Here is a 26,914-nt window from a genome sequence, read left to right as displayed (position 1 = left end):
ATTTTAATTAATATTCCGCTTTTATTTGATTGTCAAATAAGTTTGGTTCCAATATGAGGGACCTGTAATTCCTGTATTGATATTGACTCGGTAATGCTATCACGTCAAATTTCCGGAGGTTACAGTGTTTTGTCACTACTGCGTGGTTTAGAAGGTTGTTAAGAGGTTTGAATATAGGGGTTGGCTGTAACGGAACTTTTCATGTGTTGCAGGAATGGTATCATCTAAAGTGGGAAAGAGGCATGCTTTGACAGGATTTGTGGCATTAAAAGAACTGTTTAATTTCAAGGTTAGAATATCTCCCTTTTCTCTCTCTCTCTCTCTGTATCCCCCGCCCACCCTGCTTTTATCAATTTGTTCACCTACTATGGAAATAAGTGAACAGTTATTGTTTCACTATTGAAATGGTGAGTGTGTGAGTTCGAAAACATTTGGAGTAGTTACTAAGAAAAGGTGCTTCATAGTTAGTTTGGGTTTTACTGGCTTAGCAACTTCATTTTGTGTGTCAACTTTGTACATTAATGAGTTACCTGCTTTAGTGGTGCATTGATTTACCATTCATATTTCCATTTACAGTTCATTACCTGATCTTAAGTTGAACACTCTTGTACAGCGGCAATTAAATAATCTCCCCGGGACCAAAAAAAAAAATGGTTATTCACTTTTGCTTTTCTGGTGTTATGAGGAATGCCTGGAGCAAAGGTATGGTTAACTGCTTTATCTTCGTTTCTTTTTTCCTTACAACCATCCTCGTAGTATTGCTGATTAAACATTGATTCTTGATAAAATTTTAATGGACAAGATTTTAACTCCTCTTGTTTCCAATCTCCAGTGACTAAACTGCTGTTCTCTGTACATTTTAATATTTTATATAAGATACTCATTAGATTCTAAGAATTTACTTGACTTCAGCCCACATAATGCCATTAAACAAACTTCACTGACCAGTTCTAATGTGATTTACATTATTATTATAGGTATGAGCGTTTTGTTTTGGCACTAGAGGAAGCGTCTAGACATGTATTACCTGTACAAAAAGCCAAGGCATTGAAGGATGGTTTTACAATTCTTCTCTTCTGCGGTTTTCTGATCCAAGTAGATACCTTTTCCCATATTTTAAAATTTGTGTTTCTTATCCCAAAAAATGTATATATGTAGATGTAATTACATGATGATATCCAACTGAACACTGGTTTCTCCTTTAGAACATTTATGCACTGCTGACAAGCAAGCCAGAGAAAGAGCACAGATTGCTTTTGTCTGTGCTCTTGCTCGGTGGCTTTTCCTTCAGCGATTGCCTAGGCCTCCCTCCTAGCTTTTGTCTCTTGGTAAAATTTTGTTCTGTGTTGCCTGAATGAATTTTTTTTTTTTTACGTCTTTGCTTATCATCTGTGGTGCTGGAATGAATCATGTATACGTGTTTCTTCCTTTGCTTACGTGCCCATGTTATGTTAGTATATGCTAATTTACGTTTCACTTTTTCAAATCTGTTGGTGTTTGCTTGGTTGATATACAGTGTTATCATGTTGTATTGTGCAACCTGGAAACATTATGGTTAGATTTTTCGTTAACAGGGGAATTTTAATTCTCTAGTTGTGCTCCATCTAACAAAGGCCATCAATTGAATGAATTAGGTGGCACTTCAACAACCATCTCAATATGCTTGTGGATGCCTTTCCTGCTCTCTTAAGTTCTCAAAGGTAGGCGCCCTTTGTAGTAAGGCCTATTTTATTTTATATGTGCTCCGCTCTAAGTTCTGTTAACCGACTGGAGAAGATTCAATTGATATTTAATGAATAATTTTTCCACTTCTATCAGGAATTTGGTGTTGCAGAATGAGTCAGTTGAAGATGTTTAACATTTTAAGATATTTTAGAAGAGACTGACAATGAAGCTAGTGCTGCTTCAAGGAGAGAAGAAAACGATGACATAACTGTTAATGGAAGCATTGATGATGCCAACTCTGATGATGAATCTTCAGCAGATCTAGTCTTCCACACATTTTATGTGAATAAAATGAATTCTGACCCAAAAACCCAAGAAGAAGGAACAGAAGATGAGATGACTGACGCGTTGCTTGATCGGGGTGTTGGTGATTATGATTGCGATGATTTGGTCCAAGTTGCCAATAAAGATGATGGCAAAACAATCTTTCAACACTCCAATGCTTACTACACTGATTTCTCTAGCCATTCAAACTTACACTGTTACACAACTGCGTTACAGAAGCCTAATCCCTAAACCCCTACTTGATGTATTTGATGACATAGATTAAGAACAACCCATTTTACACAAATTCTTAAATCTATTCCTCTTCTTCAAGTAATGGTAACTTCAACAGTGTTAGACTTGGGTGGTGGAGGAAGTTTCTCAACAACCAAGGTCAAAACACCATTTTCACATTTGGCTGTGATGGCTGACACATTGGCATTTTCAGGCAACCTAAACTTTCTTAACACCTTTAGCGGTATTTTCCTCTCAAGCCTGATGTACTTGCAGCCGTCCTCTTCACCATCTTCGCGCTTCCTCTTCCCACTGCTTCGGATCACCAGTGTGTTCTCATCCTCGACAGTCACCTGCAATTCGATCGACAAAACTTAAATATTAATGCCATGCTAGCTCTTACTGAAAAGGCTTTAAAATCTGAGTGTATAATTTCAGCAAAAACTTACTTGAATGTCGGATTTAGAGAGACCAGGAACATCCATGTAGAAAATGTACTCCTTGGGAGAGTCCAATATGTCCACAGGAATGCTACTAACTCCCTTGTTCTCATTTGCCTCATAATTAGACCCTGCATGGAACACCAATTTCTCCATTGTTTCCGGAAAACCTAACAAATGGTTCACTGCCGCTGCTACACCATCAGCCACTCTGCTCATTTTTAACTGATCTGCACTTCAACTCACTCAATTACTTAACTTTTCATGTTTCACAAAACAAAAAGGAAAACCTCAACATGCAAAGAGTTTTGTTCAAGTGCTATAAGACATTACATTTGTTCTGTTTGTTTCCCGCGAAACGTCGAGACTTGCGTGACACTTTAAAAATGTTTAAAAATAATAAAGAAAACTACCATTCTATTTGTTTCCCGGGAATATTTGACAAGAATAAGCACTTAAAGAGATCATTTTTCAGTTTGTTTCAGGGGAAAGCTTGATGCTTGATATCAAATTGTTAAACTATTAGATTGCTATAAACCAAAGTTCCGATTTTTTGAAGAAAACAACCAATTTAAATTGAAACAGAAGAAAAGATTTTCTATCCGCAGGCAATTCTTACCTTGACTTTGAGCGAGAAAACAAGTGAGGGAATATGCGAGAAAACGAAGACTTTTTTACCCTGCAGATGTGCTACTGATCTGTTCGGTTGGTTAGAAAGCTTCGGTGAATATATAAAAGTAGAGAAGGTGAAACTTCGAGAATATTCAGTCTAAAGCATTAAAAATCTGGAATAATCGTCAGCTTCGTGGAGTGCTCTGGTAGTTACACGTGCATTTTTGCAGGATGCAGTGGAATCCTCCCCTTGATTTGGGTATCCATAACAAAAATTGGGCCATGATAACTATCAGAGCCCACAATATTGATGTGCTAATAAATTGACCCAAATCTTTAGCCATATACAGATATGGGCTCTTCCATGTTGGGTTTTTGGGTACATTAGGCCCAACAAAATGAAAATGACTTAATTGATAAGTTGACTGCAATTTTGGGTCTTACCAGGCCTACTTTGGCACAACTTGTTCTGTCTAGGTCCGTTAATTGACAAATCTAGTAGGTCGGGTTAGCCCATTAGCATGACATAAGTCATGCCTTTCCGAGCTCTTAATGGCAACCTTCAAAATCATTTTTTTTTAATTTTTAATTTCTAACTTTTTATTATTTTAAAGAGTTCGAGTATTACAATTTGTGTCTCTATAAGCGAACTCAACTCCTTTGTCATGTCTAATTATAAGTATTCCACATGGGATGTTGGTGGTTGACTAGAATTGACTTTATTACTCATCGTAAGGACAGAAAACATGTTTTTTATCTCATTTCACGCAGCATTAGGGTCACCACTATGTTTACAATGTGTTTCCTTTGAAGGTCTCAAAGAGCATATATGCTCTTCACTAATTACAATTAAGAGAGTATTAAAAATGATATAAATCTTCCAAATCTACAATGATTTAAGTTGGTTCCTTCTTAACCACAAGACTTTTCAAAAATTATTTGCTGAATAAGCAAGCATCTTTTAAATTGAGAAAGTTCCTTGGAAATCATAAGACAGACTAATTCTATTACTAAAGCAAAATAATGGGATTAGTAGAGTTAATTACTAGTTTTAGTTTCACCTAATTCTATTACTAGTTTTAATACAAATTAAAAATAATTGACAACTCCTCCAATTTATAATATATATGGCTAATTAGGTAGTAATTAATTAAAGTTAATTAGCCCATCTCACTAGCCTTGCCTTGATACACAAATTTAGATACAAAAGGACCACTAGTAGTTGTAGTTATTAAGCCTCTAGATGGTCCAGCCATAGGTTTGTGCCATATAATGGACCACACAAATACTTTGACCCAAGTACAATTTTGTTCATGTCTCTGTAATTATATTATGATTCACTGTTTGACAATATTGGTTCTTTTTGTGATATGCACATGACCTGAACCACCCAACTTATATTAACGAGTAATCTTATGGGTATCTATTTTAAATATTTAAATAAATATATATTTATATATGTTATCATGTGATTGAATATTATTTTATTTTTAATTTAAAATCATTTAATTATATAATAACTCATATCAAATATATATTTATTTATGTACTCAAAATAAGTATACATAATTTTATTATATGATAATTTTTTCATGGGTCATGAAGAGGCCAAAGAAGCATAAATGGAAATGACGGAAAAAGCAATTCAACCAAAGTCTAAGAAGCATTAATTGGGCATAAAAGAAATAGTTTTAGTGGGTTGTTAATGGATTCTCCGGGGGCTCCATGCAAAGAACACATGCAAGAAAAAGGTTAATAATGGTTGCCAAAACATAAAATAAAAGCACAAAATGCCATAACATGTAGTGACAAAATGGAGTAAGAAGAATAAGTAGAAACGCATGAATAAAGAAGATGCTCATTATATTGAAGCATTTTTTGTACTCTCTCTTAAATGCCAAACAAAACCCTAGTTGGCTCACTTCATGGGAACCAGTGGCTGGTTACCAACCAAAACCTTTTCTTGAAGCCATTCATACGCTAACAAATTCAATAGCCAACAAAGCAGCAACACTCTTACCATGAGGTTTCACCTGAAGAAATATAGAATTTCATAAGTTTCTTACAAGGAATAGGAAACTAAAAACATGATGAGGGTTGGAAAGGAGAATAATGTAAATTCACAATAAAGCAAAGTATCCATAAATTTTTTTATGTAGCCAAAACAACTTGTTTTCTAACCTCAAATGTCTCAATCATAGCTGGTATATATCAAACATGTGGACCTATATATCATTCAACTTACATTTCTATAGCAATCTAGCTACTCTTCTTCTTCTTTCCTCTTATTTTATATAGGAACCCTCCTCCTCTCTTTCAATTCACTCTCAAAACCCTCTTCATTATCTCTCTTTTTCCTCTCATAACAATGGCAAAAGTTGACAGGCTAACAAAGCTCAAGTCAGCCATGAAGAGATTCCCATCTTTAGGCAAACTTTCGCGCAGCAGCAGCGCCATAGCTGCCTCGGACGTCATGGAATCTGATCATCAACATGGGAAGGGTACAGAGGATCTTCAGGCAGTGTATGTTGGAAAGTCAAGGAGAAGATATTACTTACCTTCTGATACCATTTCTCACCCCCTCTTTCAGGAGCTTATTGATAGGTCGTCAAGTGCTGGGGGCCTTAATGAAAGAAATGGAGAAGTTGTGGTGTCTTGTGAAGTTGTGTTGTTTGAGCACTTGTTGTGGATGCTTGAGAGTGGTGAATCTCAGTTAGGTTCCATGCAGGAGCTTGCTGAGTTCTATACTTGCTGATTATTATTGTTATTATTATAATCATTATAATGAGGATGATGAATGTTGTAGTTAGTATTAATTCTAGGCATGCAAATTTGGATGGTGAGGATTAACCCACTTGTTGCACCCCCGGCTGATGATGATCGATGAAGAAGTTCATGAAGCTGGTCAGGATGAACTATGTTTCTTGGTTAATTACTATTAAGAACTTGATTAGGAATATTGTACTCATATTTATCAAGTGTGATCTCTAATGGAAATCAATTAATTTTTCTTTAAGAGAATTCAGTCAATAGTATCTTATCTCACTAATCAGTGCATATTTTAGTAATCTAATCTGTACTAAAAAGATAGATATTCAAATAAAATCATGAAAGAATTGATGTCGTGTCTACATTAATTAAGGTGGATAGGACATATTATGATTGTAAGTTTTCAAATTCCAATAAACGAGATGGATACAAAAGGAGGCTTATTCAAAAAGCACTCTTTATATAATTGAATCAGTGAATAGCTCCATGAAGAGCCAAAGTTTGGTGTAACTGATACAAATTTGAAGTGCTTTACATAATGGCATTAGGTTAGCACCAGAAAGCACTTCTGAAGTGGCAAAATGGACTTTCATTGTGTAATGAATTGTTTTAGGAATAATCAAAGGGGATGCTAGAGGAAGGCATCATAGTCATGTGGGTCTAAGTATTGAATAATTTGAGTAACTTGCCAACAGAGGGCTATACTAGTAATAGCACATTAGGGATGCTTTTATAACAGCCACACCAATCATATGTTAAGATTAAACTCTTTAACTTATCTAATACAGTGATTATAAGAATTGATTATATATGTTTTTGTGTTGATAGGAATGTCTCATCAAAACCCTAATAGTATTTTAATATAGTGAAAAACACTGATAACTCAACAATTGTACTAATCAATACACATTTTGCACATATGGAGGAGTATTGCTATGCCTTCTACCTTTAGAAAGAAGTAATTGGCATTGCTACATGATTGATCTCAAGCTTCTTGTTCTCTAATTTTTTGCACAAATTGGAAACCTAGCTGGCACTAGTGCTGCGAAATAGTCACACACCATCAACATCAACCAGGCTTTGTTCTTTGGAGAGCCATGTACAGTTGTAAATATTGAACGTAGACTCTCTGTACTGTTTTGTTGTCTTCTGGTGTAAAGCTACAAGCCAAGGCCCACCTGGGCCCTGTTTTATTGCAATTGTTTTTTACAGTGACAGGTCAATTGCCCATAAGGTAGACCTTAAAATCAGTGTGCTAATTGCGATAACAATGGGCCAACACCAGTGTTGTTGTGTCTTGTAGCTTGCCTCCTGATTGGCAACAATGCCTCCAAGGGGTAACATGAACAGAGAGATGAAATCCAGCAACCGTTTTGCAGAATTCAAAGAATGGTTACTGACGAAGTTAGAATTGAAGGTTGAGTATCTTTCAAAAAGTTATGTACACAAGTGTCTGCCAAAATGTCTTTTTAACTTGACAACCAACTGCCTGCCAACCGCAGTCTCATTTAAGCATCGTTGTTCATATCCTTTTAAAGACTTTGTGCAATCAAGGCTGCCAATCACAAGCTTATCTCACTTCAGGCCAGAGTATGAGAAAAAAGTTGCACATAATTTGGATATATAAATAGTTTTTTAAATGGTTTACCTTAATTTTAAAATGGGATCCTCAGAACTCCTTGATTACAGAAGCCATATTCTTCATATGATTTATAAAGAAGCTCCAAGATATCAGCATCCCCAAGTGCTTTTGTTTGAACAATGAAGCGCTTTGTGTCATCATTCACCCCCACACTAAGTGGCACATAGTCTCTAGGAGTCACCATTTGAAGCCCTCCTCCAAGTCTCTTAACTCTTCCACCACTTCCGACTCCAATCAGCCTGCTTAAATTGCTTGATCTTACGCCTAATGGAGATTTAAAGCCTCATCTGTCATTGTTGTCACCAATCGGTGTCTATAATGACCAATTAGAGATTGATTAAAGATCTTTTTAGCCATCTTAGAGTGATAATGATGTGGTAATGGAATTGTTATGGGCAGCATGTTGTGGCCACTAAGTTGATTACAAGAGTCCAATTAATGTTAATTATGTGGCATCAATCTACGGTAGGATCAAGTACCAATCAACAATTCTCTGAGGAGTTTCAATAAAAAAACTATTTTTTTATTTTTTATCAAAGTGTTCAAAGTTCTTATTGTACTGAATCAGACTAATTTGACTTAAAGGTGAGCAAAAAAGTTTGGTCTCCAAGGCTCGGGCCTAGGGGGAGCAAGCCCCGGCAGGCTGAGCCCACGGAGGCGACTTGCCCTAAGCCCAAACTGAGTCCCCGAGGCTCAAACCCATGGATAATAAGCCTTGTGATCTGTCTTAGGGATCATGTCTAACAGGTCAACTAGAAAAAAATTACAAAATCACTGCATTAACCATTTTTTAAATGAGGGTATGATATGAATCCGACCAGCGAAGCCATATGGAGACAAGGCCTGAGCCCTCCATAGCACCGGGCCTTGAGGGCACAGGGCCGCATTTGCTGACCTTTAATTTGACCCCTAATGCACGATTGAATTATTATATCGTATTGCAAATTTTTTATAAGTAATTGTGATATTTCATATTACTTGGAAATGTTAGGAATATTAAAACCAAAATATATAATCTACAAGTTATGTAGCTTTTTTCTGCTGATAATTATGATCAGTAACTGAACTCGTCAAGCCATTACAATTTAAAAAATTACAAAAAATTTTATAAAATAAAAATTAGTTAAATAATTTGTGAATTTTGAAGGCATCAAAAGTCACTCTATGATAAAACAAGTTGTTCTGATATGTGATCAAAGAAAATATGCTTCAGCAATTTGCCAGCATAATTTTGTAAGGGAAAAGGATTAGTTCCCACCCAATTTTTAGTTAAAATTAAAAATTATATACGTAGTAATTAAAAAACTTAAACTCTCACTCATAACTCAATTTCTATTAACTTTTTTTAGTTAAAAGTAAAGGTAAAATAGTTATTTTATTATTTATATTAAATAAAATAATTATTTTATCTTTATTTTTAATTAAAAAAATTAATATAAATTGAGTTATAAATGAGAATTTGAGTTTTTTAACTGTTAAGAATGTAATTTTGAATTCCAACTAAAAATTAGGTGGGAGCTGGTGCTTTACCCATTTTGTAATCATGATCACAAATTATCTTGGCAGGTTTTTTCTGATGCCTTTTTGCCGATTTCTTTGTGGGTCAATCTTTGTGCGTCCCTGATTTCAATCCAACTTCTATAGATCTGAGTTTTTTTCTTTTTTTTTTGTTTTAATTAATTAAAAATATATAAACAAAGAAAGCAACGACCCCAAAAGAGGATTTGAAGATAACTTAAATTCGATCATCCAACAGACGCCCACCACTAACAAACTACAACTAGACAAGACCTACAGAGAACCAAACTATATCATCTTCTATTGTATTGCCTGGAATCTGATTGTATTGGGAATGGCCTGTGCAATAAGATAGGTAAGAACAACCATCCATTTAAAGTTACAGGACCTTCAAATATCGACCTAAAAACCTAAGGGGGTTAAGGATAGTTTCTTCTTCTTTAAAACCTACGCTTCAGTCTCACACTAAGTGCGCTACTTCGATAATGGCGGCTAGAGCTTTCAAAGCCCCTGAAGTCGATCTCTTCTCACACCCATTATTCTCTTCTGCTTCAAAATCCAGCTCTCTTAAAACTCCAACTCTCGCCTTCCCTTCTACCAACCCCAAAATTAAAAAATCAATATGTCTCAGTTCATCTTCAAGTGTCAGTGCCGTTACCCCAGCCGAGTTCCGCGTCGACATTCTCTCTGAATCGCTTCCCTTCATTCAAAAATTCCGCGGAAAGACCATAATCGTCAAATTTGGTGGCGCCGCCATGAAGCCCAACCAAAGCGGGAATCTCCTGGCCTCCTTCGTGAAAGACATCGTCCTTCTCTCTGTCGTCGGCCTCCGTCCTGTCCTTGTCCACGGTGGCGGCCCGGAGATAAATTTCTGGCTCAAACGCTTCGGAATCGAGCCGCTCTTTCGTGATGGCCTCCGTGTCACCGACGCCAACACCATGGAAATCGTCTCAATGGTGTTAGTCGGCAAGGTCAACAAAAACCTCGTCTCCCAAATCAACAAAGCCGGCGCCACAGCCGTCGGGCTCTCCGGCATGGACGGCCGGCTCTTCATGGCCCGCCCCAGCCCGAACGCCGCTCAATTAGGCTTCGTCGGAGAAGTGGCCCGGGTGGACCCAACCGTGATCGAACCATTGGTGAAGAACGGGCACATCCCAGTGATTGCATCAGTAGCGGCGGACGAGCTGGGGCAGTCGTATAACATCAATGCCGACACTGTGGCGGGGGAATTGGCGGCAGCTTTGGGCGCTGAGAAGCTAATTCTGCTGACAGACGTGGCGGGAATTCTGGAGAACAAAGAGGACCCGGGAAGTTTAGTGAAGGAGGTAGATATAAAAGGGGTGAAGAAAATGATTGAGAATGGGACGGTGGGCGGAGGAATGATTCCGAAAGTGAATTGCTGTGTGAGGTCACTGGCTCAGGGCGTTAAAACGGCAAGTATCATTGATGGACGAGTTGAACACTCTTTGCTTCTTGAGATTTTGACTGATCAAGGCGCCGGAACCATGATTACTGGCTAAGTTATTCTTGTTTTCTGTAATATTGCCCATTTCAATGGGACACTTAAAGAAATTAAATAAAAAAATGCTCTCTTGATTCTCTATGGTTGAATGTTTTGATGGCCTTTTGAGTGTTGTCTGAGAGGATGACGATAGCTACTGGAGTTGATGCTGTAGAAAATGAATTATATCTTCCAACAGAAGAAGATCATAAAAATTCTTGATATTTCACTTATCAGGTTCCATTGTAGAAGACATAAATTTTTTTTTTTTCTGAAGAAATCTACACGGTGCAACCTGGGTTATGATTATGGTAGGAATGTGTTTGATAATATGTCTCATCTGCAGGCATATATGCTTTTTTCTAACTGCTTCATTTGAGCTAGCTCCTTATAATCTTTGGTTGCACGTGACTTAATCTTCAAAATCTAAAATGGTTTTAATCTGTTTCTTCTAAAGCATATGCCCATCAATGAGCCTACCACATAACACTCGAGATTTGGAGGGAGACATATCTCCTAGGGAATATTTGATTTACCAGAAACAAGATTTGAAGAACAAAAACTATTGGGTTCATTGATGCCTGTCTTGTTGGTAATGTATTGGCATGCACATTGTCATTGGTTAGTGCACTGGCTAGTTTTGGGCCTGATCCATCAATTCAACATCAAACATTTGTGGATTCGGTAGAAAGTAATTGGAATTGACTGGGCTTTTCATAGCCTTGGCAGGCTTGGTGCACAAAAACACAATGAAGAAAGGGGTTTGTTGGTGGCATGTAAAAGCAAAAAAGCCATAAAATTTAATGAAAAAATTGAATATACAATTAGTACATGTGAATGAATTAAAAAGATTCTCAACTTGAGGCCTTGAATGTTTTGGAAAATAGTGATTCTTTACCAACCAACATCTTTTGGGGTTAGCCTAACTATATAACTGATCTGGTCAAATAAATTACCTTTCCATTTTCAAAAATTATCTCCCTTTTACTCAATTAATGAGATATTCCATGTTGTGAAAATACATAAAGACTATATCTCAAGAATTTTGATTTGACTTTTTTCACATTAGAGAAGTTGAAGCACTTTCGATAACTCAATCCATGAAATGAAAATTATGTATAAATCTAATGACCATATATGATTACCCGTTTTGAGATATCGAAATTTTAAAAAAATAGATAGGTGAGAAATTGAACTTATACAAAAAGCAAATTAAGTAATCATAAATTTTCTGCATACCCCAAAACCCTTACCAAATCAAGGCCAAACAAATAACAACTCCACTTATATATATATATGAAAATTTTTCTCTCTTTCAATTCATACTATAAACCTTCTTAATCATCTCTCTTTACTCTTATTCCTTCTCTTAATATGACCAAAGTTGGCAAGTTAGCAAAGCTCAGGTCAACTAAGAAGAGACTCCCCCGTCTGTAAGCAAGCTTTCGCTGAGTAGTAGCAGCAGCATAGTGACCTGTAATGATGGGGAAAACGATCTTCATGAGAAGGGTTCTGAGGATCTTCTTCAAGCAGTGTATGTGGGGAAATCAAGGAAAAGATATTACTTGAATTCTGATATCATTTGTCAACCTATCTTTTTAAGAGGTGATTGAGAACTTTGATAAACATGGAATAACATAATTGTCATACCTGTGGGTGTTACAAGTTTGTAATTGACAATTAATTGATTGTTTAGTGGATTATGTTTGCTAAATTTGGTTTCTTGGATGTTAACTATATTGAACTTAACCGAATTATGTAAAAATTATTGTGTCTTCTGCCCTCGTTTACTTACGTTGTAATTGTTATTTTCATGCAAAGATTAGTTAATTTCCAACTCAGTCTAAGCTAAATTTGAACTGAGCAAACCAAACTGTTATCACTCTTCTTTGGTGAAATTGTCAGTTCTTTGTTTCATGCTTATTACTTGATCTTCATACTGTTAGGGTGAGGGTTTATGTAAGGAACAAAACTAACAGAAAAGGGAATGTTAGCAGCAATTCAGGAGAAGCCACTGAAGACCAGCAAAATGAAGCCATGGGAGATCAGCAAGATGGAACAGAACTAGCAGATCAGTCTCAGCTAAGAATGGAAGCAGCAATCTTGCATCAGAAGCCAAGAGGTACAATAACAACACCTAAGGCTGAGGTGGCAGCTCAAGAGCGGGAAAGTAACAATGGAGAGCAGGATATAAAAAGGGAGAAGGAAAGGAAAATGGGGGCAAGAAATTAAGAGGAAAGAGAGCAGAAGGAAGGGGCCAACCTCTCGGGGTTTGGATGGCTGCGGAAGAGTGATCTTGGTGTTGTACTTTTGTATTGTGTTTTGATTGCATGTCAAAATAGAATTAATGTAAACGAACTAAGCACTGTAGCAGAACAGTTTTCATTTATTGAAGCATTCTGAATTAATACAAATCATTCTGAAACTGTGGGATTGTTGTTGCTCTTAGCTAAATTATTAACTGGATTACACAGTAAATTGTGGATTGGTCTTGTGAGATTCTGGCTTGCTGGAACTGGTTGCTTCAGGAGGAAGTCTCTGTAGTGCGAGTGAGCATACACCTGCACAGGGAGGTCCTGGCCAACGATTAACCCAGGGGAGCTGGCTGAGCATACCAGGTACCTATCACATACCTCTCTCAGTATGGATTTTTTGCTTTGTATTCACATCATTTCAATTGATTCATGAATAATAACTAATCTCTACGCTCTCCCATTTATAATTGGCTTGTTGCTTCTTCCATGTCATGTGCAGCTTATGAGAAAACCACAACGCCTTGAAATCTTCTATGTTCCAGTCTCCAAAGAGACACAAGAAGCTAATGTCAAGATCAAGATGCAGCAATAATGGCTATTCCGGTAAGTATTCTTATAGATGAAAAAGGCCCTGATGTCTGTTAATCTCCAAAGGCCTTTTTTTGTGGGTTTCAAGTTAAGTTGAGACAAGATTTTGCAACTGAGCAGTATCACAATGGATTGGTTTTGTGAGAGGTCTTCTTCCCCATCATGAGGTCATGAATTTTCTCCAATAAAGTGACACTGAAGAGGTGCAAATATTTATGCAGAGTTTCTGGGTGGAAGCTTCAGTTCTGATGCTTCCAACATTGCTGAGCCTCATTCTCAGAACCTCATTTTTTTCTGGTAAAACAGTTTTGATCCAATATTTCTTTCTAAATTCAGGGATGAGTATAGCTTCCTCCATAGGAAAGGCCTTGGCACAATCTGGAGCAGTTGACGAGCTGATAAATTTCCAAGCTCTAACGCCATCTTTAGTGATCTGGTAGTAACTCTCGCTATGCGTTCTTTGATTCCATTTGAAATCTTTAATGTTTAGTGAATCTTCTGTTTATATAAAACTTATTGTTGACTTTGATACATACGAATTGCAAAAAAATTCATGGATGAAAACTCAAGGTCTCAAGGTCAGCCACATAAGTTGGCCATTGAAAGCAAGACATTGAACTTAACGCTAGAATTTGACTAACTTTTTTAAAAATAAATTTCAACTGTAACATATGACTCTGTCAAATCATTTTAATGACAAATCCCACTTGAAATATTGGCTGGTGCCAGGTTCATCTTTGGGGGGCATTTGGATATATTTATTTATTAACATTTCACACTTGACTACTACATTTTGCTTACACATTTTTGACAAGCAAAGAATAAAATCTATTCTGTTTATGAGTAAAATCTGCATCAAAGTCTCATAAAATGTTTAGTTTCTAAAGTGAAAGTGAAAAGGACTCTCCAAATTGTAAGTTAATCTCAATCAGAAAGCCTATCAACCCATTTGACAGTTGTCTATTTTCTCTGCAAATTGCCAACATGCTAGAATCATACCTATTTTTTCCATTTCTTTTTATACAAGAAGTTAAAAAGATCAGTTTTTCAAGTTGTAGGTAGTTATATATCTTCTGGATTCAAAACCAGAAATTTCACATAAGATATTGTTCATATGCAATGTCTTTTCATTAAAATAGACTAGTTATATGTAGTTAATCAATATCCTATCTTAGGTCATTTTCCATTTTCTTTTTAAAAAAGTTTTTGGAGATCCCAACTTGAGTCTTATCTACGACCCTATAAAAGTCTATCAACTTTAAGCTCAAAGCAACACTCAAACTGTTCTATCAGAAGCAATAGAAGGTGGTGTGTACGGTGAAGGAATTGAGTGGAGGCCACAAATGAAAAAATATGATAGAAGACGACCAAACACTGGAAATGTATATTATACAATATCCTGTTTCCAGAAAACACTTCTAGCCAATACTTGTATTGTCTCATGTGCATGTGTTGCCTTATTTTCAAAGTTTTGCCTTGTGCTCCCCCTCATTCATTGGCATGTTTAATAATAAGCACAGTCATACGGATATATTTTTGAGTATATAAATGAATATATACAAAGTTTATTATCATATGATTAAATTTTATTTTATCATTAATTTAAAATTACTCAATCACATGATAATATGTTATATATGTACTCTTTTATATACTAAAAAATATGTATACATAATTTTATTACGTACAAAAGACTTATTCCAAATCAAAGTTTACTCTTACAGGCAAAATTTTAAAAACTCAAATACTCACGAGTCATCTAACTTCAATTAATATTCTCTGTTAAAATTAAGAGTAAAAATGTCATTTAATTAGTAATATTAAAAAATATAAAATTGATATTATTTTCTCTGCTTAATTTAAAAAATTAATAATTTTTCATAAAATTAAATTTTAAAAAATTACATTTTAAAAAGTTTTGAAAAGATACAAATACAATCTAATGATATAAATGTTATGTTCAAGTAAAATGATAAATTTAAAAAAATAAAATAACAAAAAATAGTATAATCAAAATCCTTTTTCGATAAGGAAATTACCGTTAGGTGAAAATAATCCTAAAAAGCTGAAACTACGGTTTTTTGAAGTTAAAATTTTAATCATATCGAGACTTTTAACACAAATAAAACTTTTTAGATTATTTGTTCCTCACTTATTCTTAATTCTTTGATTATACAACAACAAAATTATATTAAAATGCTTTTTTCTGGATCCAAGGGGGTAAAAGTTGATGTAATTAGGCAATAATATTTATTAATTCTAGAATGTACAATAAGCAAATCATGTTGGATGCAAATGAACACAGCTATAAAATATACATAAATTTGGTTGGCTTGCTCAATCATAAAGATTTAAAGTAAAATATTTCAGGGTTGAAGATTAGGGCTTATCTTGGGCCGGTAGATTAGGCTGAGAAATGCAGTGGAATTTGTTGATCTAATAATGTACACAGAGTTTGACATTCATAATCAAATACATTAAACAATCACACCATATATAATCTCCGTACAGAGCTGAGAAAAATGCAATTAAAACCTAAATAAAAAGGATCCAAAAGATAATAGTGCCATCGAACAATAAGCAGTTGACAGTACAGAACCTTCTGGACACACAATCTAACAAAATATCTACCACTTACATTCAATCTCCACCGTCCATTCTCAACCTTGTCATCCCCCTCGTTTAACTTATGACTCTTTTCTAAGTAATTTACTTTACTTGTAATATTAGAAGCTCTTTTATATAACATAGTCTCCAGTTTTATGTCTTCTGGAGGCTTCTTGCGTTTACGCTTGTTTTTACCTGGGAGAGAAACAGAGGGAAACAATAAAGAAAAAATATTTCTGTTCTCTCTTTTCTCTCCAACACAACTTAACCATTTGATGTTGAGTTTGATGACGATGTAGGCTTTGTAATTCTATAAGGTGTGTTGTTTTTAGATACAGGTGTGTTGTGTTTGATTGATTTTGGATTTTGTTTTATGGGTTGTGTTTGGTTTTGTAATTTGTCGACTTGAAAAGGAGAAAGTTTGAGTCTTGTTTGGTTGGTTGGTTGATTGGTGTTAAAGAAAAATGGCTAATGGAGAAGAAAAAAGCAATGACTTTTATGCAGTTTTGGGATTGAATAAAGAATGCACGGCAACAGAGCTGAGGAATGCCTATAAGAAACTTGCACTGGTTAGAGTTAACATCTTTTCTTCAACTGTTAAGGTTTTGGTTTTGGTTTTCTTAACTTTTCAATCAAGTGGGTTGTTCTTCAAAATCTTAAACAATTTATAAAAATCTCTACTTTTGATCTGGCATTTGTGTCTGCATGGTCTTAAACAATGCAATGAACTCTTCAAAAGGCCAAATTTGGTATGTATTTGGTCATGATCCGGCTTGCTAAGTTTTGTTTTAGTACTATTTGATCAATTGGAAAATCACTTCTTATAATTCATTCTTTCTCCTTTTGATTTGGTCTTTCTTCATGACCTTCATACTATTTGACCAATTGGGTCCTTTTCCTTCGAACAATTCCTCTAAGTTTCTGTGCTCTTGCTACCCTGTTAAAAAGTAACAAAAATTGAATTGGAAGATTACATCTTTTTCCCCTGGAAATCAAATTTTCCTGGGAAAGTTCTCTTGAATTTGTAGTGAGAAAATTTGTTTTGTTTTTCTGGAATATAGAAATGGCACCCAGATCGCTGTTCAGCTACGGGAAATTCAAAGTTTGTTGAGGAAGCCAAGAAGAAATTTCAGGGAATTCAACAAGCCTATTCTGGTAACTTTACCAAATTCCATTTTTGTAATACTGGTTTAGTATTTTATGCAATTTGCATTATAGAATAAGCGAAAAAATTGACCATTTCAAGACTTCATGTTATAATAATGGATAATTATTAAATTTACGAGATGCTGTTTTATGTACAGTTTTATCTGACGCCAACAAGAGGTTTCTGTATGACGTAGGTGTGTATGACAGTGATGATGACGATGATCAAAATGTATGTTACATTCATACCCATAAGGCCTTGGGGTTCTTTTTGTGAGAATCAAAAGCATAATCAACTTATTGAGATTTTTTCATGCAGGGAATGGGTGATTTCTTGAATGAAATGGCTTGCATGATGAGCCAAACAAAGACTAGTGTAAGTCTCTTATGCTTTCTTGTGAGTAAAATTTACAGGTTGGCATTGGAAAATCCTAGGTAATAGATGTGGCTTTTTTTCTAGCTTTATTTATGGTTTTTTACTTTTAGTTGGTTGGTTAAAGAATCATGGTATAAAGATTTCTTTTTAATTTGATTGCAAATGGGCTCCTTAGTCACAAGTCCAATATTGGCTAATTTTTTATTAGGCTCAAAGACCTTTTGCCTTTATGGTGGCATGATACTCTGTGTGGCAATCTCTGGAAGTCTGTTTTTGATGGGCCCTTTTTCGGTTTTGGCCAATCAATCCTGAGGTTTTGTGGTCTATCTAGATTTGACGAATATAAAAGTATCAAAGACTTTGTGGACCCCCAGAAAAGTTGTGCTTTGGAAGCATTGAATAATTGATCCATGAATCAAATCTAGCTTAAGCTTCGAGCAATTTTAATTAGTTTGATTACGAAGCTTGAGTAGTTTATTAGTAGGTACATGTTATTTCAGCCAATGAGGTTTTATAGGTTATTGTGCAACATTGTTTGGTGATGGGTATAATGCATGATTGGCAGGAAAAGGGGGAAGAGAGTTTTGAGGAATTGCAGGAGTTGTTTGAAGAGATGTTTCAAGGGGACGTTGAGGCTTTCCGTTCTAGCCGTCAGGATTCTAGTTCATGTTCTACTTCTTCGTCGATGTATGTATCTTACAATGATGGTTCAAACTCAAACAAGCGCAGTTCATCAGAAATGACTTCTGGGAAGACAAATGCAGAGGGCTCTTGTAGTTTCAATGCTCATTTTCAGAGTTTCTGTTTTGGGGTAAGTAACTATGTTTCATTCATTGTTGCTGTTGTCAGGCATCTTCCTTAACAGTTTAAACTCTCGGCATGACCATAGATTAGATTAGTCCTTGGGCAGAGCCATTGTTTTGTTCTTGCCAAATTAGTGTTTTTCCAGCAGAGTGCTATGGTTTTGGTCAATTTGGTTTCTGGAATACGACTGTATTAGATTTGAGAATTATATTTAGTTGTTGTCTTTTAATTGATACAAATCTTTGAATGTTACATAGACTGGTGGAGCTCCGGCAAAATTTCATGAAGGGGAAGGGAGTAGGAAGAGGAATTCCAGGAGGCAGCGGCAGTAGCCAATGACACAGCAAAAAAGAAAAAAATCATGTTTCGTCTGGCTATAATCTCTCCTTCCACGATCATTCAACTATTTCTGCTTTATAATTCAACCCCAACATTTGGGCCAAACTTAGCATATTAACTTAATGTCACACAAGGTGAAGCGATGGAAGTCTTCATGACCAATGCAGACTTACGGTTGGAGAAAGCTTGAATCATTGCATGGAGGACCCAGAACACCATGGATACTGAAGCAAAGCTATAAACACCATAATTTGTGTGCCATGGTTCTCTTGCTTGAGGGTTTAGCTCAATAGGAAGCTGATGATTGTAAGAGCTTATCAAACGTTTGATAATTTAGCTAAGTTTTCCTGCCGTTTATATTTTCATTTAAACTCTCCAAAGTTATCCTACAATAAGTTTTTATATATTTTTGTGCGTACAAAATGGTTCACTGTGATATCATTACATTCAGAATTCTAAACCTTTTTGTGGTTCCATTGACATTGAGGATAAGTTTTGACAGGCTAGAAAGGGTATTAGTTGCCATCAATCAACATGATATTTAGGTAAATAATTGACCCCGTTCAGCGTCTGTTTGTGGCTTCAATTCCTAGTCAAAATTTACCATTAATAAGCCATAGGTCCCACCTTGGGGGAACAATGTAGATGAAAAGGGACCGGCCTTAGCCAGCTAGCTACAGAGACACCAAAAGTGACTCTCAGAGAGGTCAAATATCAAGAAGCTACAAGGCCTGTGGCGGTATTGATTGGGTGGCGGGTGGCCAAATGGGGTCTAAGCCACGGGGTCAGCTGTATTGAAAGATCTGGGCACAGGAGTCACTAAAAGGCTCAAGTGCCTGCTTTTAAGCATGATGATGAAAGGTAAACTAAAGAGTTGAATTACCCCATCCATCATGGCTTTTTGGTTTTAATGAGAAGAAAAAAAGAAAAGTTTAGTGAAAGAAGTAGGTGCCCATGCCCCCAAGGGCTGATTGGTAAATTAAGATAAGATTTTTTATTTATTTGATCTAATAATTATAGGATTGTTAATAGATTTAAAATTTTACTTATTTGATATAGTTAATCAATTTTAAAATAATATACTAATTCAGATAAGGTTCTTTATCAAAAAAAATAAAAAGGAAGTAGGTCCTATTGGCATTGCAACTTTATAAATGCCTTTTGGTGGCCTTTTTTTTCTCCACATATTCTCCATCACCCATCAATGTCTCACAAGTTGGACACAAGCATGGGGATTAAAGAATTCATTGAGAGAAGAAAAAGATCAAGGGATTAATAATAAAATAGCCCACTTGTTTTAAACTAAATGATCATTTCTAGAAGTTGTTGCCCTTGAATCCAGCTTTTGTTTCAAGTTGCCAAGATAAACTATGCAATATACTATCTTATCCTTGAGCTTATGATAATTTCTAAAGAATATTTGAGATATATGATATCAACATAAAGATTTTCATATATTATATTGTCTACCCAACATTTTTATGATGATTTTCAATCTTTTAAAGTATGATCAAGTTCATCATTAATTTGATATTAAATTTCCTTTCGATTCAAAAGGTGTTCTGACTCGTTTTGGTTTGTATACACCATAATACTAATTGCACATTTATTAAGATATAAAAAAGAAATATTAAATAGTAAATATTGCAACACATCGATGTGATAATAGAAAAGTATGATAAATTTCATATGGATTTTGTACTTGAAATATTTTTTGAAAGAGGGGAATTTAAAGTATTAAAATACCATAACATATTCGATTATTAAAACAACAATGGAAAATATCTTGTTATCAAAAGTTCCAACCTTACTACACAAGCATAGGACCCCCATCCTTGCAATATGGGAAGTGATGGAAATTTATAGATTTTAGGGTTTAAATAATTAGACATAAGTCTTCATAATGTTCTGTGCTTACCCAATATAGCGTGTGGGAGGGGAGAAAATTGAGGTAACAAGTAGAGATTTGACAAAGAAGTTGATATTAGAAGAATAATTTAACAAATAAAAGGTAAATCATATGATTGCCCTTTCAAATCTTCCACTTGGAAAGAGATTGCATTACAATTTATTTTAGTTTTCCCATAGTGAAAAATTTGAGTGTCGTCTAGTCTAATAATGATTTTAAAAATTGGCCTAGTCAGTCAATTGAATTGTCACATGTTAAAAAATAAAAATAAAAATTATTTTTTAAAAAATTATTTTGAAAGTTAAATTGAATTAAACTGATTTGATTTAAACTATTTTTTAGTGATTGAATAGATTTAACTTTGAATTTGATCTAATTAATTATAACGTTAACAAAAAAAAATTCATTATTAAGATTTAAACCCAAAACCTTATCAAACAATTTAAAATATATATTATCATCCAAATAAATTTATTTTTATTATAAAATAATTAAAATTATTTATTTAACCATTAATTATACAAATTGTTTTAAAATTTTCTTTGTCTTTAATCTTTTGGATCATTTGAGGGTCTCTAGAGCATGCTACCTCCACATTTTCATACCATTTCTGTTCAACTTAAAGCCCAAAAAGAGAAATTCAATTAGTTAAGTCTCATTTCATATGACAAGCGATTAGGGTTGGATTCAGTTTGTAAGATTTGGCTTTTGCAATCAAGTAAACACGTTTTGGAGAAAGCTCAAAAGCAAATATTTATACTTCATTAGAGTAGAACCAAGATTTTAGATTGGACTTGGGTTGTTATGCAATTATGTGATTTGTATACAAGTTCAAAGATTTAAAATTCACAATATCTACTTAATTGAACACTAACTAACTATTACATTATTATATTTTACAATTAATTAGAATTTTACAATGCAAGAGTAAATGTTTTGAGTTAAGTGACACATCAATAACTTCAATGTTATGGTAATTTGGGGCAAGATTATGTTTTTTTTTTTTTTTTTTTTAATATAATGCGAAACCTTATCTGAGTGAGTCAAACTTTGGGTTTAATGATTGACTCCACAACCAGGTAAATCAAAAGTTTGATTTTGATATATTATTAAAAGAAATTTGAATTCAAATTCTCTTATATTTAAAATATTTTATTTTGTCACTCAAACTAATTTTTAGGCTACTTAAAGAAATTAAATAAATTGAACCATCTTTTTTAACAATTGAAAAGTCCAAGATTCAATAAAGCTAGCCCAATTGCGGTCACTGTGCCTTGATGTTGAACTCAAAATCCCAAAGCAATTTGACATATTCAAATCGGTCTATTATTGCTAACTTTCAAGGGTTTAATTTCAACTTTAAATAGATGGCCATTAAACTTCCATTTCGTAATCTAGGCAGCTTCAAGTCACAAGTCATTGAAAGAGAAGAGAAATAAGAAGACAAGAATGTTGATGAAATCAAGGCCCTCTCATGCATGACTTTTTGAATAAGAAAATGAGACACCACAACTAAACAAGAAATTACTGGTTATTTGACAACTTGGTCTTTGATGATTTTTTTTTTTTTCTAGCATGTGGGTTCATAACAATTGAAATTAAAATAAGAGGGTTGTCGTTGTAGACGTAGGATATGACCTCCCCTTACAAATCAATTTTTCTACTCTTATAAACAAGGTATCCTTCCTCTATAAACCGCCTTTAAAGGTAAGTTATATCTTTTCCAATCATTTAATTAATATAATAAATTAAAAAGAATTATATGTGATTCCCATAACTCAACATAATTGGTGAATGTCTAGCATATGTGAAAGAGATCAAACTAGTAAAATTAAGGGGGGAAAATAAAAAAGGAAGCTTATATTAGTTTATGTTCAACCCTTAAATGAATAAATAAATAAAAACATCCCCATCAATTAAACTTTCCTTTCCAAACATTTCAAATACTAATAATATATTATTTATGTATTAAATTTTCTACGTAAAAGTATGAGATACGCCAAATTCATATTTTGTTGGTAGAACATAAAATCTTATATCTTGTCCTAAGTAGGTGGAGAAGACTTTGATTGGTCAAGTGATAAAGCATGAACTCTTATCGGTTGGTTTGAATTTCTTCTTCCAACTCTTGATGGGTCCAACTCCAAACAGTTTAGTTGAGTTCCAAAGTGTTGGTAGATCTAGATTTACTTTCAATCTTATCCATTTGACGTGTAAAATTAGATAAAATGGATATGGGTCTTCCTGTCCGCCCACTTGGCCAGCTCATTTTTATTTTTTTTCATATTTAAGTTCCATTATTTTTTATCCTATAATCTTGAGCATACCTTGCCGTAAGTAACCCTAGCTGCTGGCTCTTTTTGCTATTACCTGGCTTGGCTCCAGGAGAGTGTGTTGTTCATTTGCTGCTATGCTACTAGTAGCAATGCATATTTTATGCCCTAATTGTATTCAAAAGATAGAGATTGAGCCCACTAGAGCCATTTGAAATTTGATTTATCTAAAAAAATAATATCATTTAATTTTAGTGGAAAATATTTTATAATTATCATTAATATGAAAGTAGCATATTAAAATTATTATTTTTGGTAATGCAATAAAAAAATTCAGTTTTCAACCAAAATTAGGTATCCTTCTTGGTTTGGTTTCAAGAGAATCGAATCCTGAATTTGGCTTACAAGTCAATATTTGTTTCCAATGATGACTCTTCAAAGTTGAAAATTATTAAATCGACGAAAAATTAGTAATTTTTAATGTAATTTTAACATTATCAGAGTTTAGCTAACATAATTACATTTATTAAGTATCAACCCGACTCAATTTATTTTAATTTGTAACTTCTAAAAGTACATTTAGATCACATTACTAAAATTAAAATGAAATTGTATCCACACATTTCCTTTTTATATAATTTGTTGTTCTAAAAAAACTCATCTACAAATTAATTATTTAGTAAATAGACAGACCCACCAAGCTATCCTAATTAATCCATAATTAGAGTGATTAATTTGAAATCAAATATATTAATAATTAATTTATTTTGATGGCTCAAAATAAAGCCATATTAGCCGGAGCCATTGCGATGACTATATTCAGGTTTTCAACTCTCTTTTATCGTTATCATCATCCTCATCATCTCTCTCTATAAAAACCCTAAAACCACCATTATTTTCTGAACATATACAATAAGAAAGTAAGCCCTCTCTTCACATCCCCACATATCTATCTTCTCTATAGGTTTCGCTCCCTTCTCTCTAAGTAACAGTCGGTTTGGGTCCATCGACCAACGCAAGAAAACAAAAATCCAAACCTGCCCATCATCGGTTGTTACACAGAGAAGCTAACTGAAAAGAATAATAATTTTAATACATATATTGAAATCATGGGTTTTCTTCATAAGCTCTGGGACGAAACGCTTGCTGGGCCCGCACCCGAGACGGGGCTTGGCAAACTAAGGAAGTACGATTCATTCTCCGGGACACGATCTCTTCATTCACCAGCTGTTGTTAATGGAGCTGCTGATGTTGCGGTCACAAGGAGTATTACGATTCTTAGAAGAAACTCTGATTTCAGAAGTTTATCCCTGGATCCTGGTTCTACTCCGGAGTCTCCTGCTGGGCCTCTCACCCCAAGAACTCCTTTGTCACGTAAGTTAATCATCTCTTCTTTCACCATCAACTTGAAATATTTGTTGTTTGTTTGCTAAGAAACACGAAGGATTTAAAATGAAAGTCGGAAGATCTCTAGATTTGTATTCTCTTTAATTTACAGTTTTGTTGTGCATTTGTTCAGCCGGGACACCAGGCGGGGATTTCAAGAAATTTACGAGAAGAAAATTCTCACCAGAGGCATTAGAACGTGATGCTGAGCCTAGAAGTCCGACTGTTGAAGATTGGTTATTTCTCGTTTACTATATTAATGACAAACAAATATAATCTATGAAAAAGTATAATATTATTTCATGTTCTTAACGAGTATTAATTTGTGGATGTGTGTTACAGGATCGTGATAAGTGCTTTGGATCGTTGAGGAGAGTTAAAATGGCGATTTTGCAAGAAAAAATCGGCAGCAACATACTATGTACATACCTAACAGTACCTTTGTGGAAATTATATATAATATATATCTATATGAATATGTAGCCTAAGCTCTATATATATATAATGGCAACTACATGAATTAATAAGAGTGGTTCGAGGGCCAGAGGATCGGCCATGGCAGAAGCTAGGTAGCTGAACCAATGAATGATGCTTCTAGGAGTTTCAGAAAGAGGAAATGAATAGTTGGAGATCTAGCTTTCTAATTTTAGACTTTGCTTTTGAATTGGGAGTTTTAGTTTTCTTTTGTGTTGATAACGATGAAGACCCTTTTGTATATAATGTTGCTGGGTCTGGCCGTTTGCAATTCGGTTTTAGTTTTCTGTACAGATGGATTGTGTATCCTGATTCCTCTTTCAATGAAATATACTGAAGCTTATTACAAATCAAGAATTATTCAAAACACCACGTATATATATATAAATGGGACTTAAGTGATTAACATTTTGAAAATATAAAAATAAAAATAATGTTAAGTGTAACTACTTTTGAATACATACATGATATATCATCATAACATACATGATATATCATCATATAATTAAATATTAATATATCATTAATTCAAAATCACTCAATCATTTAATATATACTAGATGAGTATCGATATATCACTATTTAAAGGTAAATTAATAATATAAACAATTTGAGCATAAAAAATGTGGTTTTGTAAATTAACAATATAAACAATTTGGGCAAAAAAAATAAGGGCTTGGTAGTAAAAAAGGGGGTGTTTCAAAAAGGTTTATAGGACTCTTCTTAAGTGTTAAACTAAACTTTAAGCAAAGTTTAAGGTAAAAAGATAGGCAAAGACAAGATATGTAATTTAGGTTTTGTCTCCTTTGTTGTTGAATGTGATGAAATGTTTCTCTAAATTATATGTTCTAATCTTATTAAAATTCTTTACTCATTGAGAACAAATCCAATTCCAACTCAATAACCATATAAAGCTACTTTTGATGAATGTTTGAATAATCAAACAAGAAAAATGAAAATAACATTGTAAATTTTTTTAGCCCTTTTGACATTGGCAAAGAACTTAATCTAAGAAAAAAATGTGAAAAGTAAGGAAATCTTAAACACGTTGAGAACAAAATCCATATGGATAGACCCTGTAAACTAGTTTGAGTGGTGAAAGCAAAAAACCCCTTGTGAAAGGTTAAAGTTCATAACATGATTGAAGACCACTTGTAAAAGGTTAGAGTTCATAACATGATTGAAGGGAGACTCTTTTGTGAAAAAAAAAAACTTAGACCAATTAGTTTGGGATCAAATAACTATCATATAAGGTGAATATCTGACGAATCTGATGTAATAGTTGTGAATCTGATTACTATACTCTAAGGTTTATTGATTCGACAAGTTGAGCCGGATTCCCTGGTTACTAAAAAAAAATCCATGTGGGCACTTGTAGGCAAATCACAATTCAAGCCTCTAAAAGTTCAAGTTGAATGATATCAGTTAATTGTAAGCAATTTAGAGAAGAAAATCAAATTGCGATTCCTTCCAAGCAGAAATATTAAATTATATATTCATTATTTTTTATATTTGCTTCACGTCTCATTTATGTATTAATGGTGAACATGAAAGGTGTCCAAAATAAAAAAAGTTGTTCTGCATTTATTTCCGACATCTTCTGTATCACATAAATTGTAATTAGAAATTGGGAATGAATCTCAAACAAAATCAAAACTCAAGCAGTTGCTATAGTTTGTCCATACAAGCAATACTATATATACATAGTTTTAATATATAATTTGAGTATACAGATGATATATTATCATGTAATTGAATATTATTTTATCTTTAATTTAAAATCATCTAATTATATAATGATATATTATTATTTATTTATTTAAATTATATAATAAAAACATATACACATAATTTTATTGAAACACTATTGATGTAAAAGAAAAACAACAAATAAAGATATCCTTTTTGAAAATTTGAAAACATATTTAAAAGAGGTTTTATATCAACATGTAGAGAAAACCAGTTTTAAATTTTTTTCACTTTTCTCTTTGTTTTCGTTTTCATCTTTCAGTTCACTTAAATTTTATTTTATTTTTTTCACATTGAAATTAT

At 34.0% G+C, this 26,914-nt stretch overlaps 5 protein-coding genes and 1 long non-coding RNA gene across 7 annotated transcripts; 5 read left to right on the top strand and 1 right to left on the bottom strand.

Moving 5' to 3' along the window:
* Window positions 1–1,149: 1,149 nt before the first annotated feature.
* On the top strand, window positions 1,150–1,987 carry LOC123212529. The gene is made up of 3 exons (XR_006501559.1): window positions 1,150–1,328; window positions 1,635–1,700; window positions 1,819–1,987. It is a non-coding gene; the product is annotated as an uncharacterized LOC123212529 (long non-coding RNA).
* Window positions 1,988–2,111: 124 nt separating this feature from the next.
* LOC123212528 (17.4 kDa class III heat shock protein) lies at window positions 2,112–3,405 on the bottom strand. Its single transcript, XM_044631696.1, has 3 exons — window positions 3,283–3,405; window positions 2,673–2,893; window positions 2,112–2,576 (listed from the first exon to the last, which is right to left on the bottom strand). The coding sequence occupies exons 2-3, from the start codon at window positions 2,880–2,882 to the stop codon at window positions 2,319–2,321; spliced, it is 468 nt and encodes a 155-aa protein (XP_044487631.1). The 5' UTR covers window positions 2,883–2,893; window positions 3,283–3,405; the 3' UTR covers window positions 2,112–2,318.
* Window positions 3,406–5,533: 2,128 nt separating this feature from the next.
* On the top strand, window positions 5,534–6,291 carry LOC123212203 (auxin-responsive protein SAUR78-like). Its single transcript, XM_044631277.1, has one exon. It carries the CDS (start codon window positions 5,644–5,646, stop codon window positions 6,028–6,030), a length of 387 nt encoding a protein of 128 aa, XP_044487212.1. The 5' UTR covers window positions 5,534–5,643; the 3' UTR covers window positions 6,031–6,291.
* A 3,187-nt stretch (window positions 6,292–9,478) lies between these two features.
* Window positions 9,479–10,807, top strand: LOC123210549 (acetylglutamate kinase, chloroplastic). Its single transcript, XM_044628975.1, has one exon. It carries the CDS (start codon window positions 9,690–9,692, stop codon window positions 10,722–10,724), a length of 1,035 nt encoding a protein of 344 aa, XP_044484910.1. The 5' UTR covers window positions 9,479–9,689; the 3' UTR covers window positions 10,725–10,807.
* Window positions 10,808–16,290: 5,483 nt separating this feature from the next.
* LOC123212556 (chaperone protein DnaJ-like) lies at window positions 16,291–19,226 on the top strand. 2 transcript variants are annotated; one of them, XM_044631732.1, is made up of 7 exons: window positions 16,291–16,472; window positions 16,616–16,724; window positions 17,217–17,310; window positions 17,460–17,533; window positions 17,621–17,677; window positions 18,243–18,488; window positions 18,739–19,226. In XM_044631732.1, exons 2-7 carry the CDS (start codon window positions 16,620–16,622, stop codon window positions 18,811–18,813), a joined length of 651 nt encoding a protein of 216 aa, XP_044487667.1. In that variant the 5' UTR covers window positions 16,291–16,472; window positions 16,616–16,619; the 3' UTR covers window positions 18,814–19,226. The 2 variants fall into 2 exon arrangements, with proteins under 2 accessions (XP_044487667.1, XP_044487666.1); XM_044631731.1 differs by having other exon boundaries at window positions 16,291–16,493.
* Window positions 19,227–23,854: 4,628 nt separating this feature from the next.
* Window positions 23,855–25,212, top strand: LOC123210710 (dormancy-associated protein homolog 4-like). The gene is made up of 3 exons (XM_044629188.1): window positions 23,855–24,376; window positions 24,522–24,624; window positions 24,731–25,212. Exons 1-3 carry the CDS (start codon window positions 24,112–24,114, stop codon window positions 24,756–24,758), a joined length of 396 nt encoding a protein of 131 aa, XP_044485123.1. The 5' UTR covers window positions 23,855–24,111; the 3' UTR covers window positions 24,759–25,212.
* Window positions 25,213–26,914: the final 1,702 nt, after the last annotated feature.

Source organism: Mangifera indica, chromosome 3 (genome assembly GCF_011075055.1).
Source record: "Mangifera indica cultivar Alphonso chromosome 3, CATAS_Mindica_2.1, whole genome shotgun sequence".
In the NCBI taxonomy this organism is placed as follows: Eukaryota; Viridiplantae; Streptophyta; class Magnoliopsida; order Sapindales; family Anacardiaceae; genus Mangifera; species Mangifera indica.
Note: the sequence above shows the minus strand (reverse complement) of the source record. Positions and strands in the feature narration are given on the sequence as shown.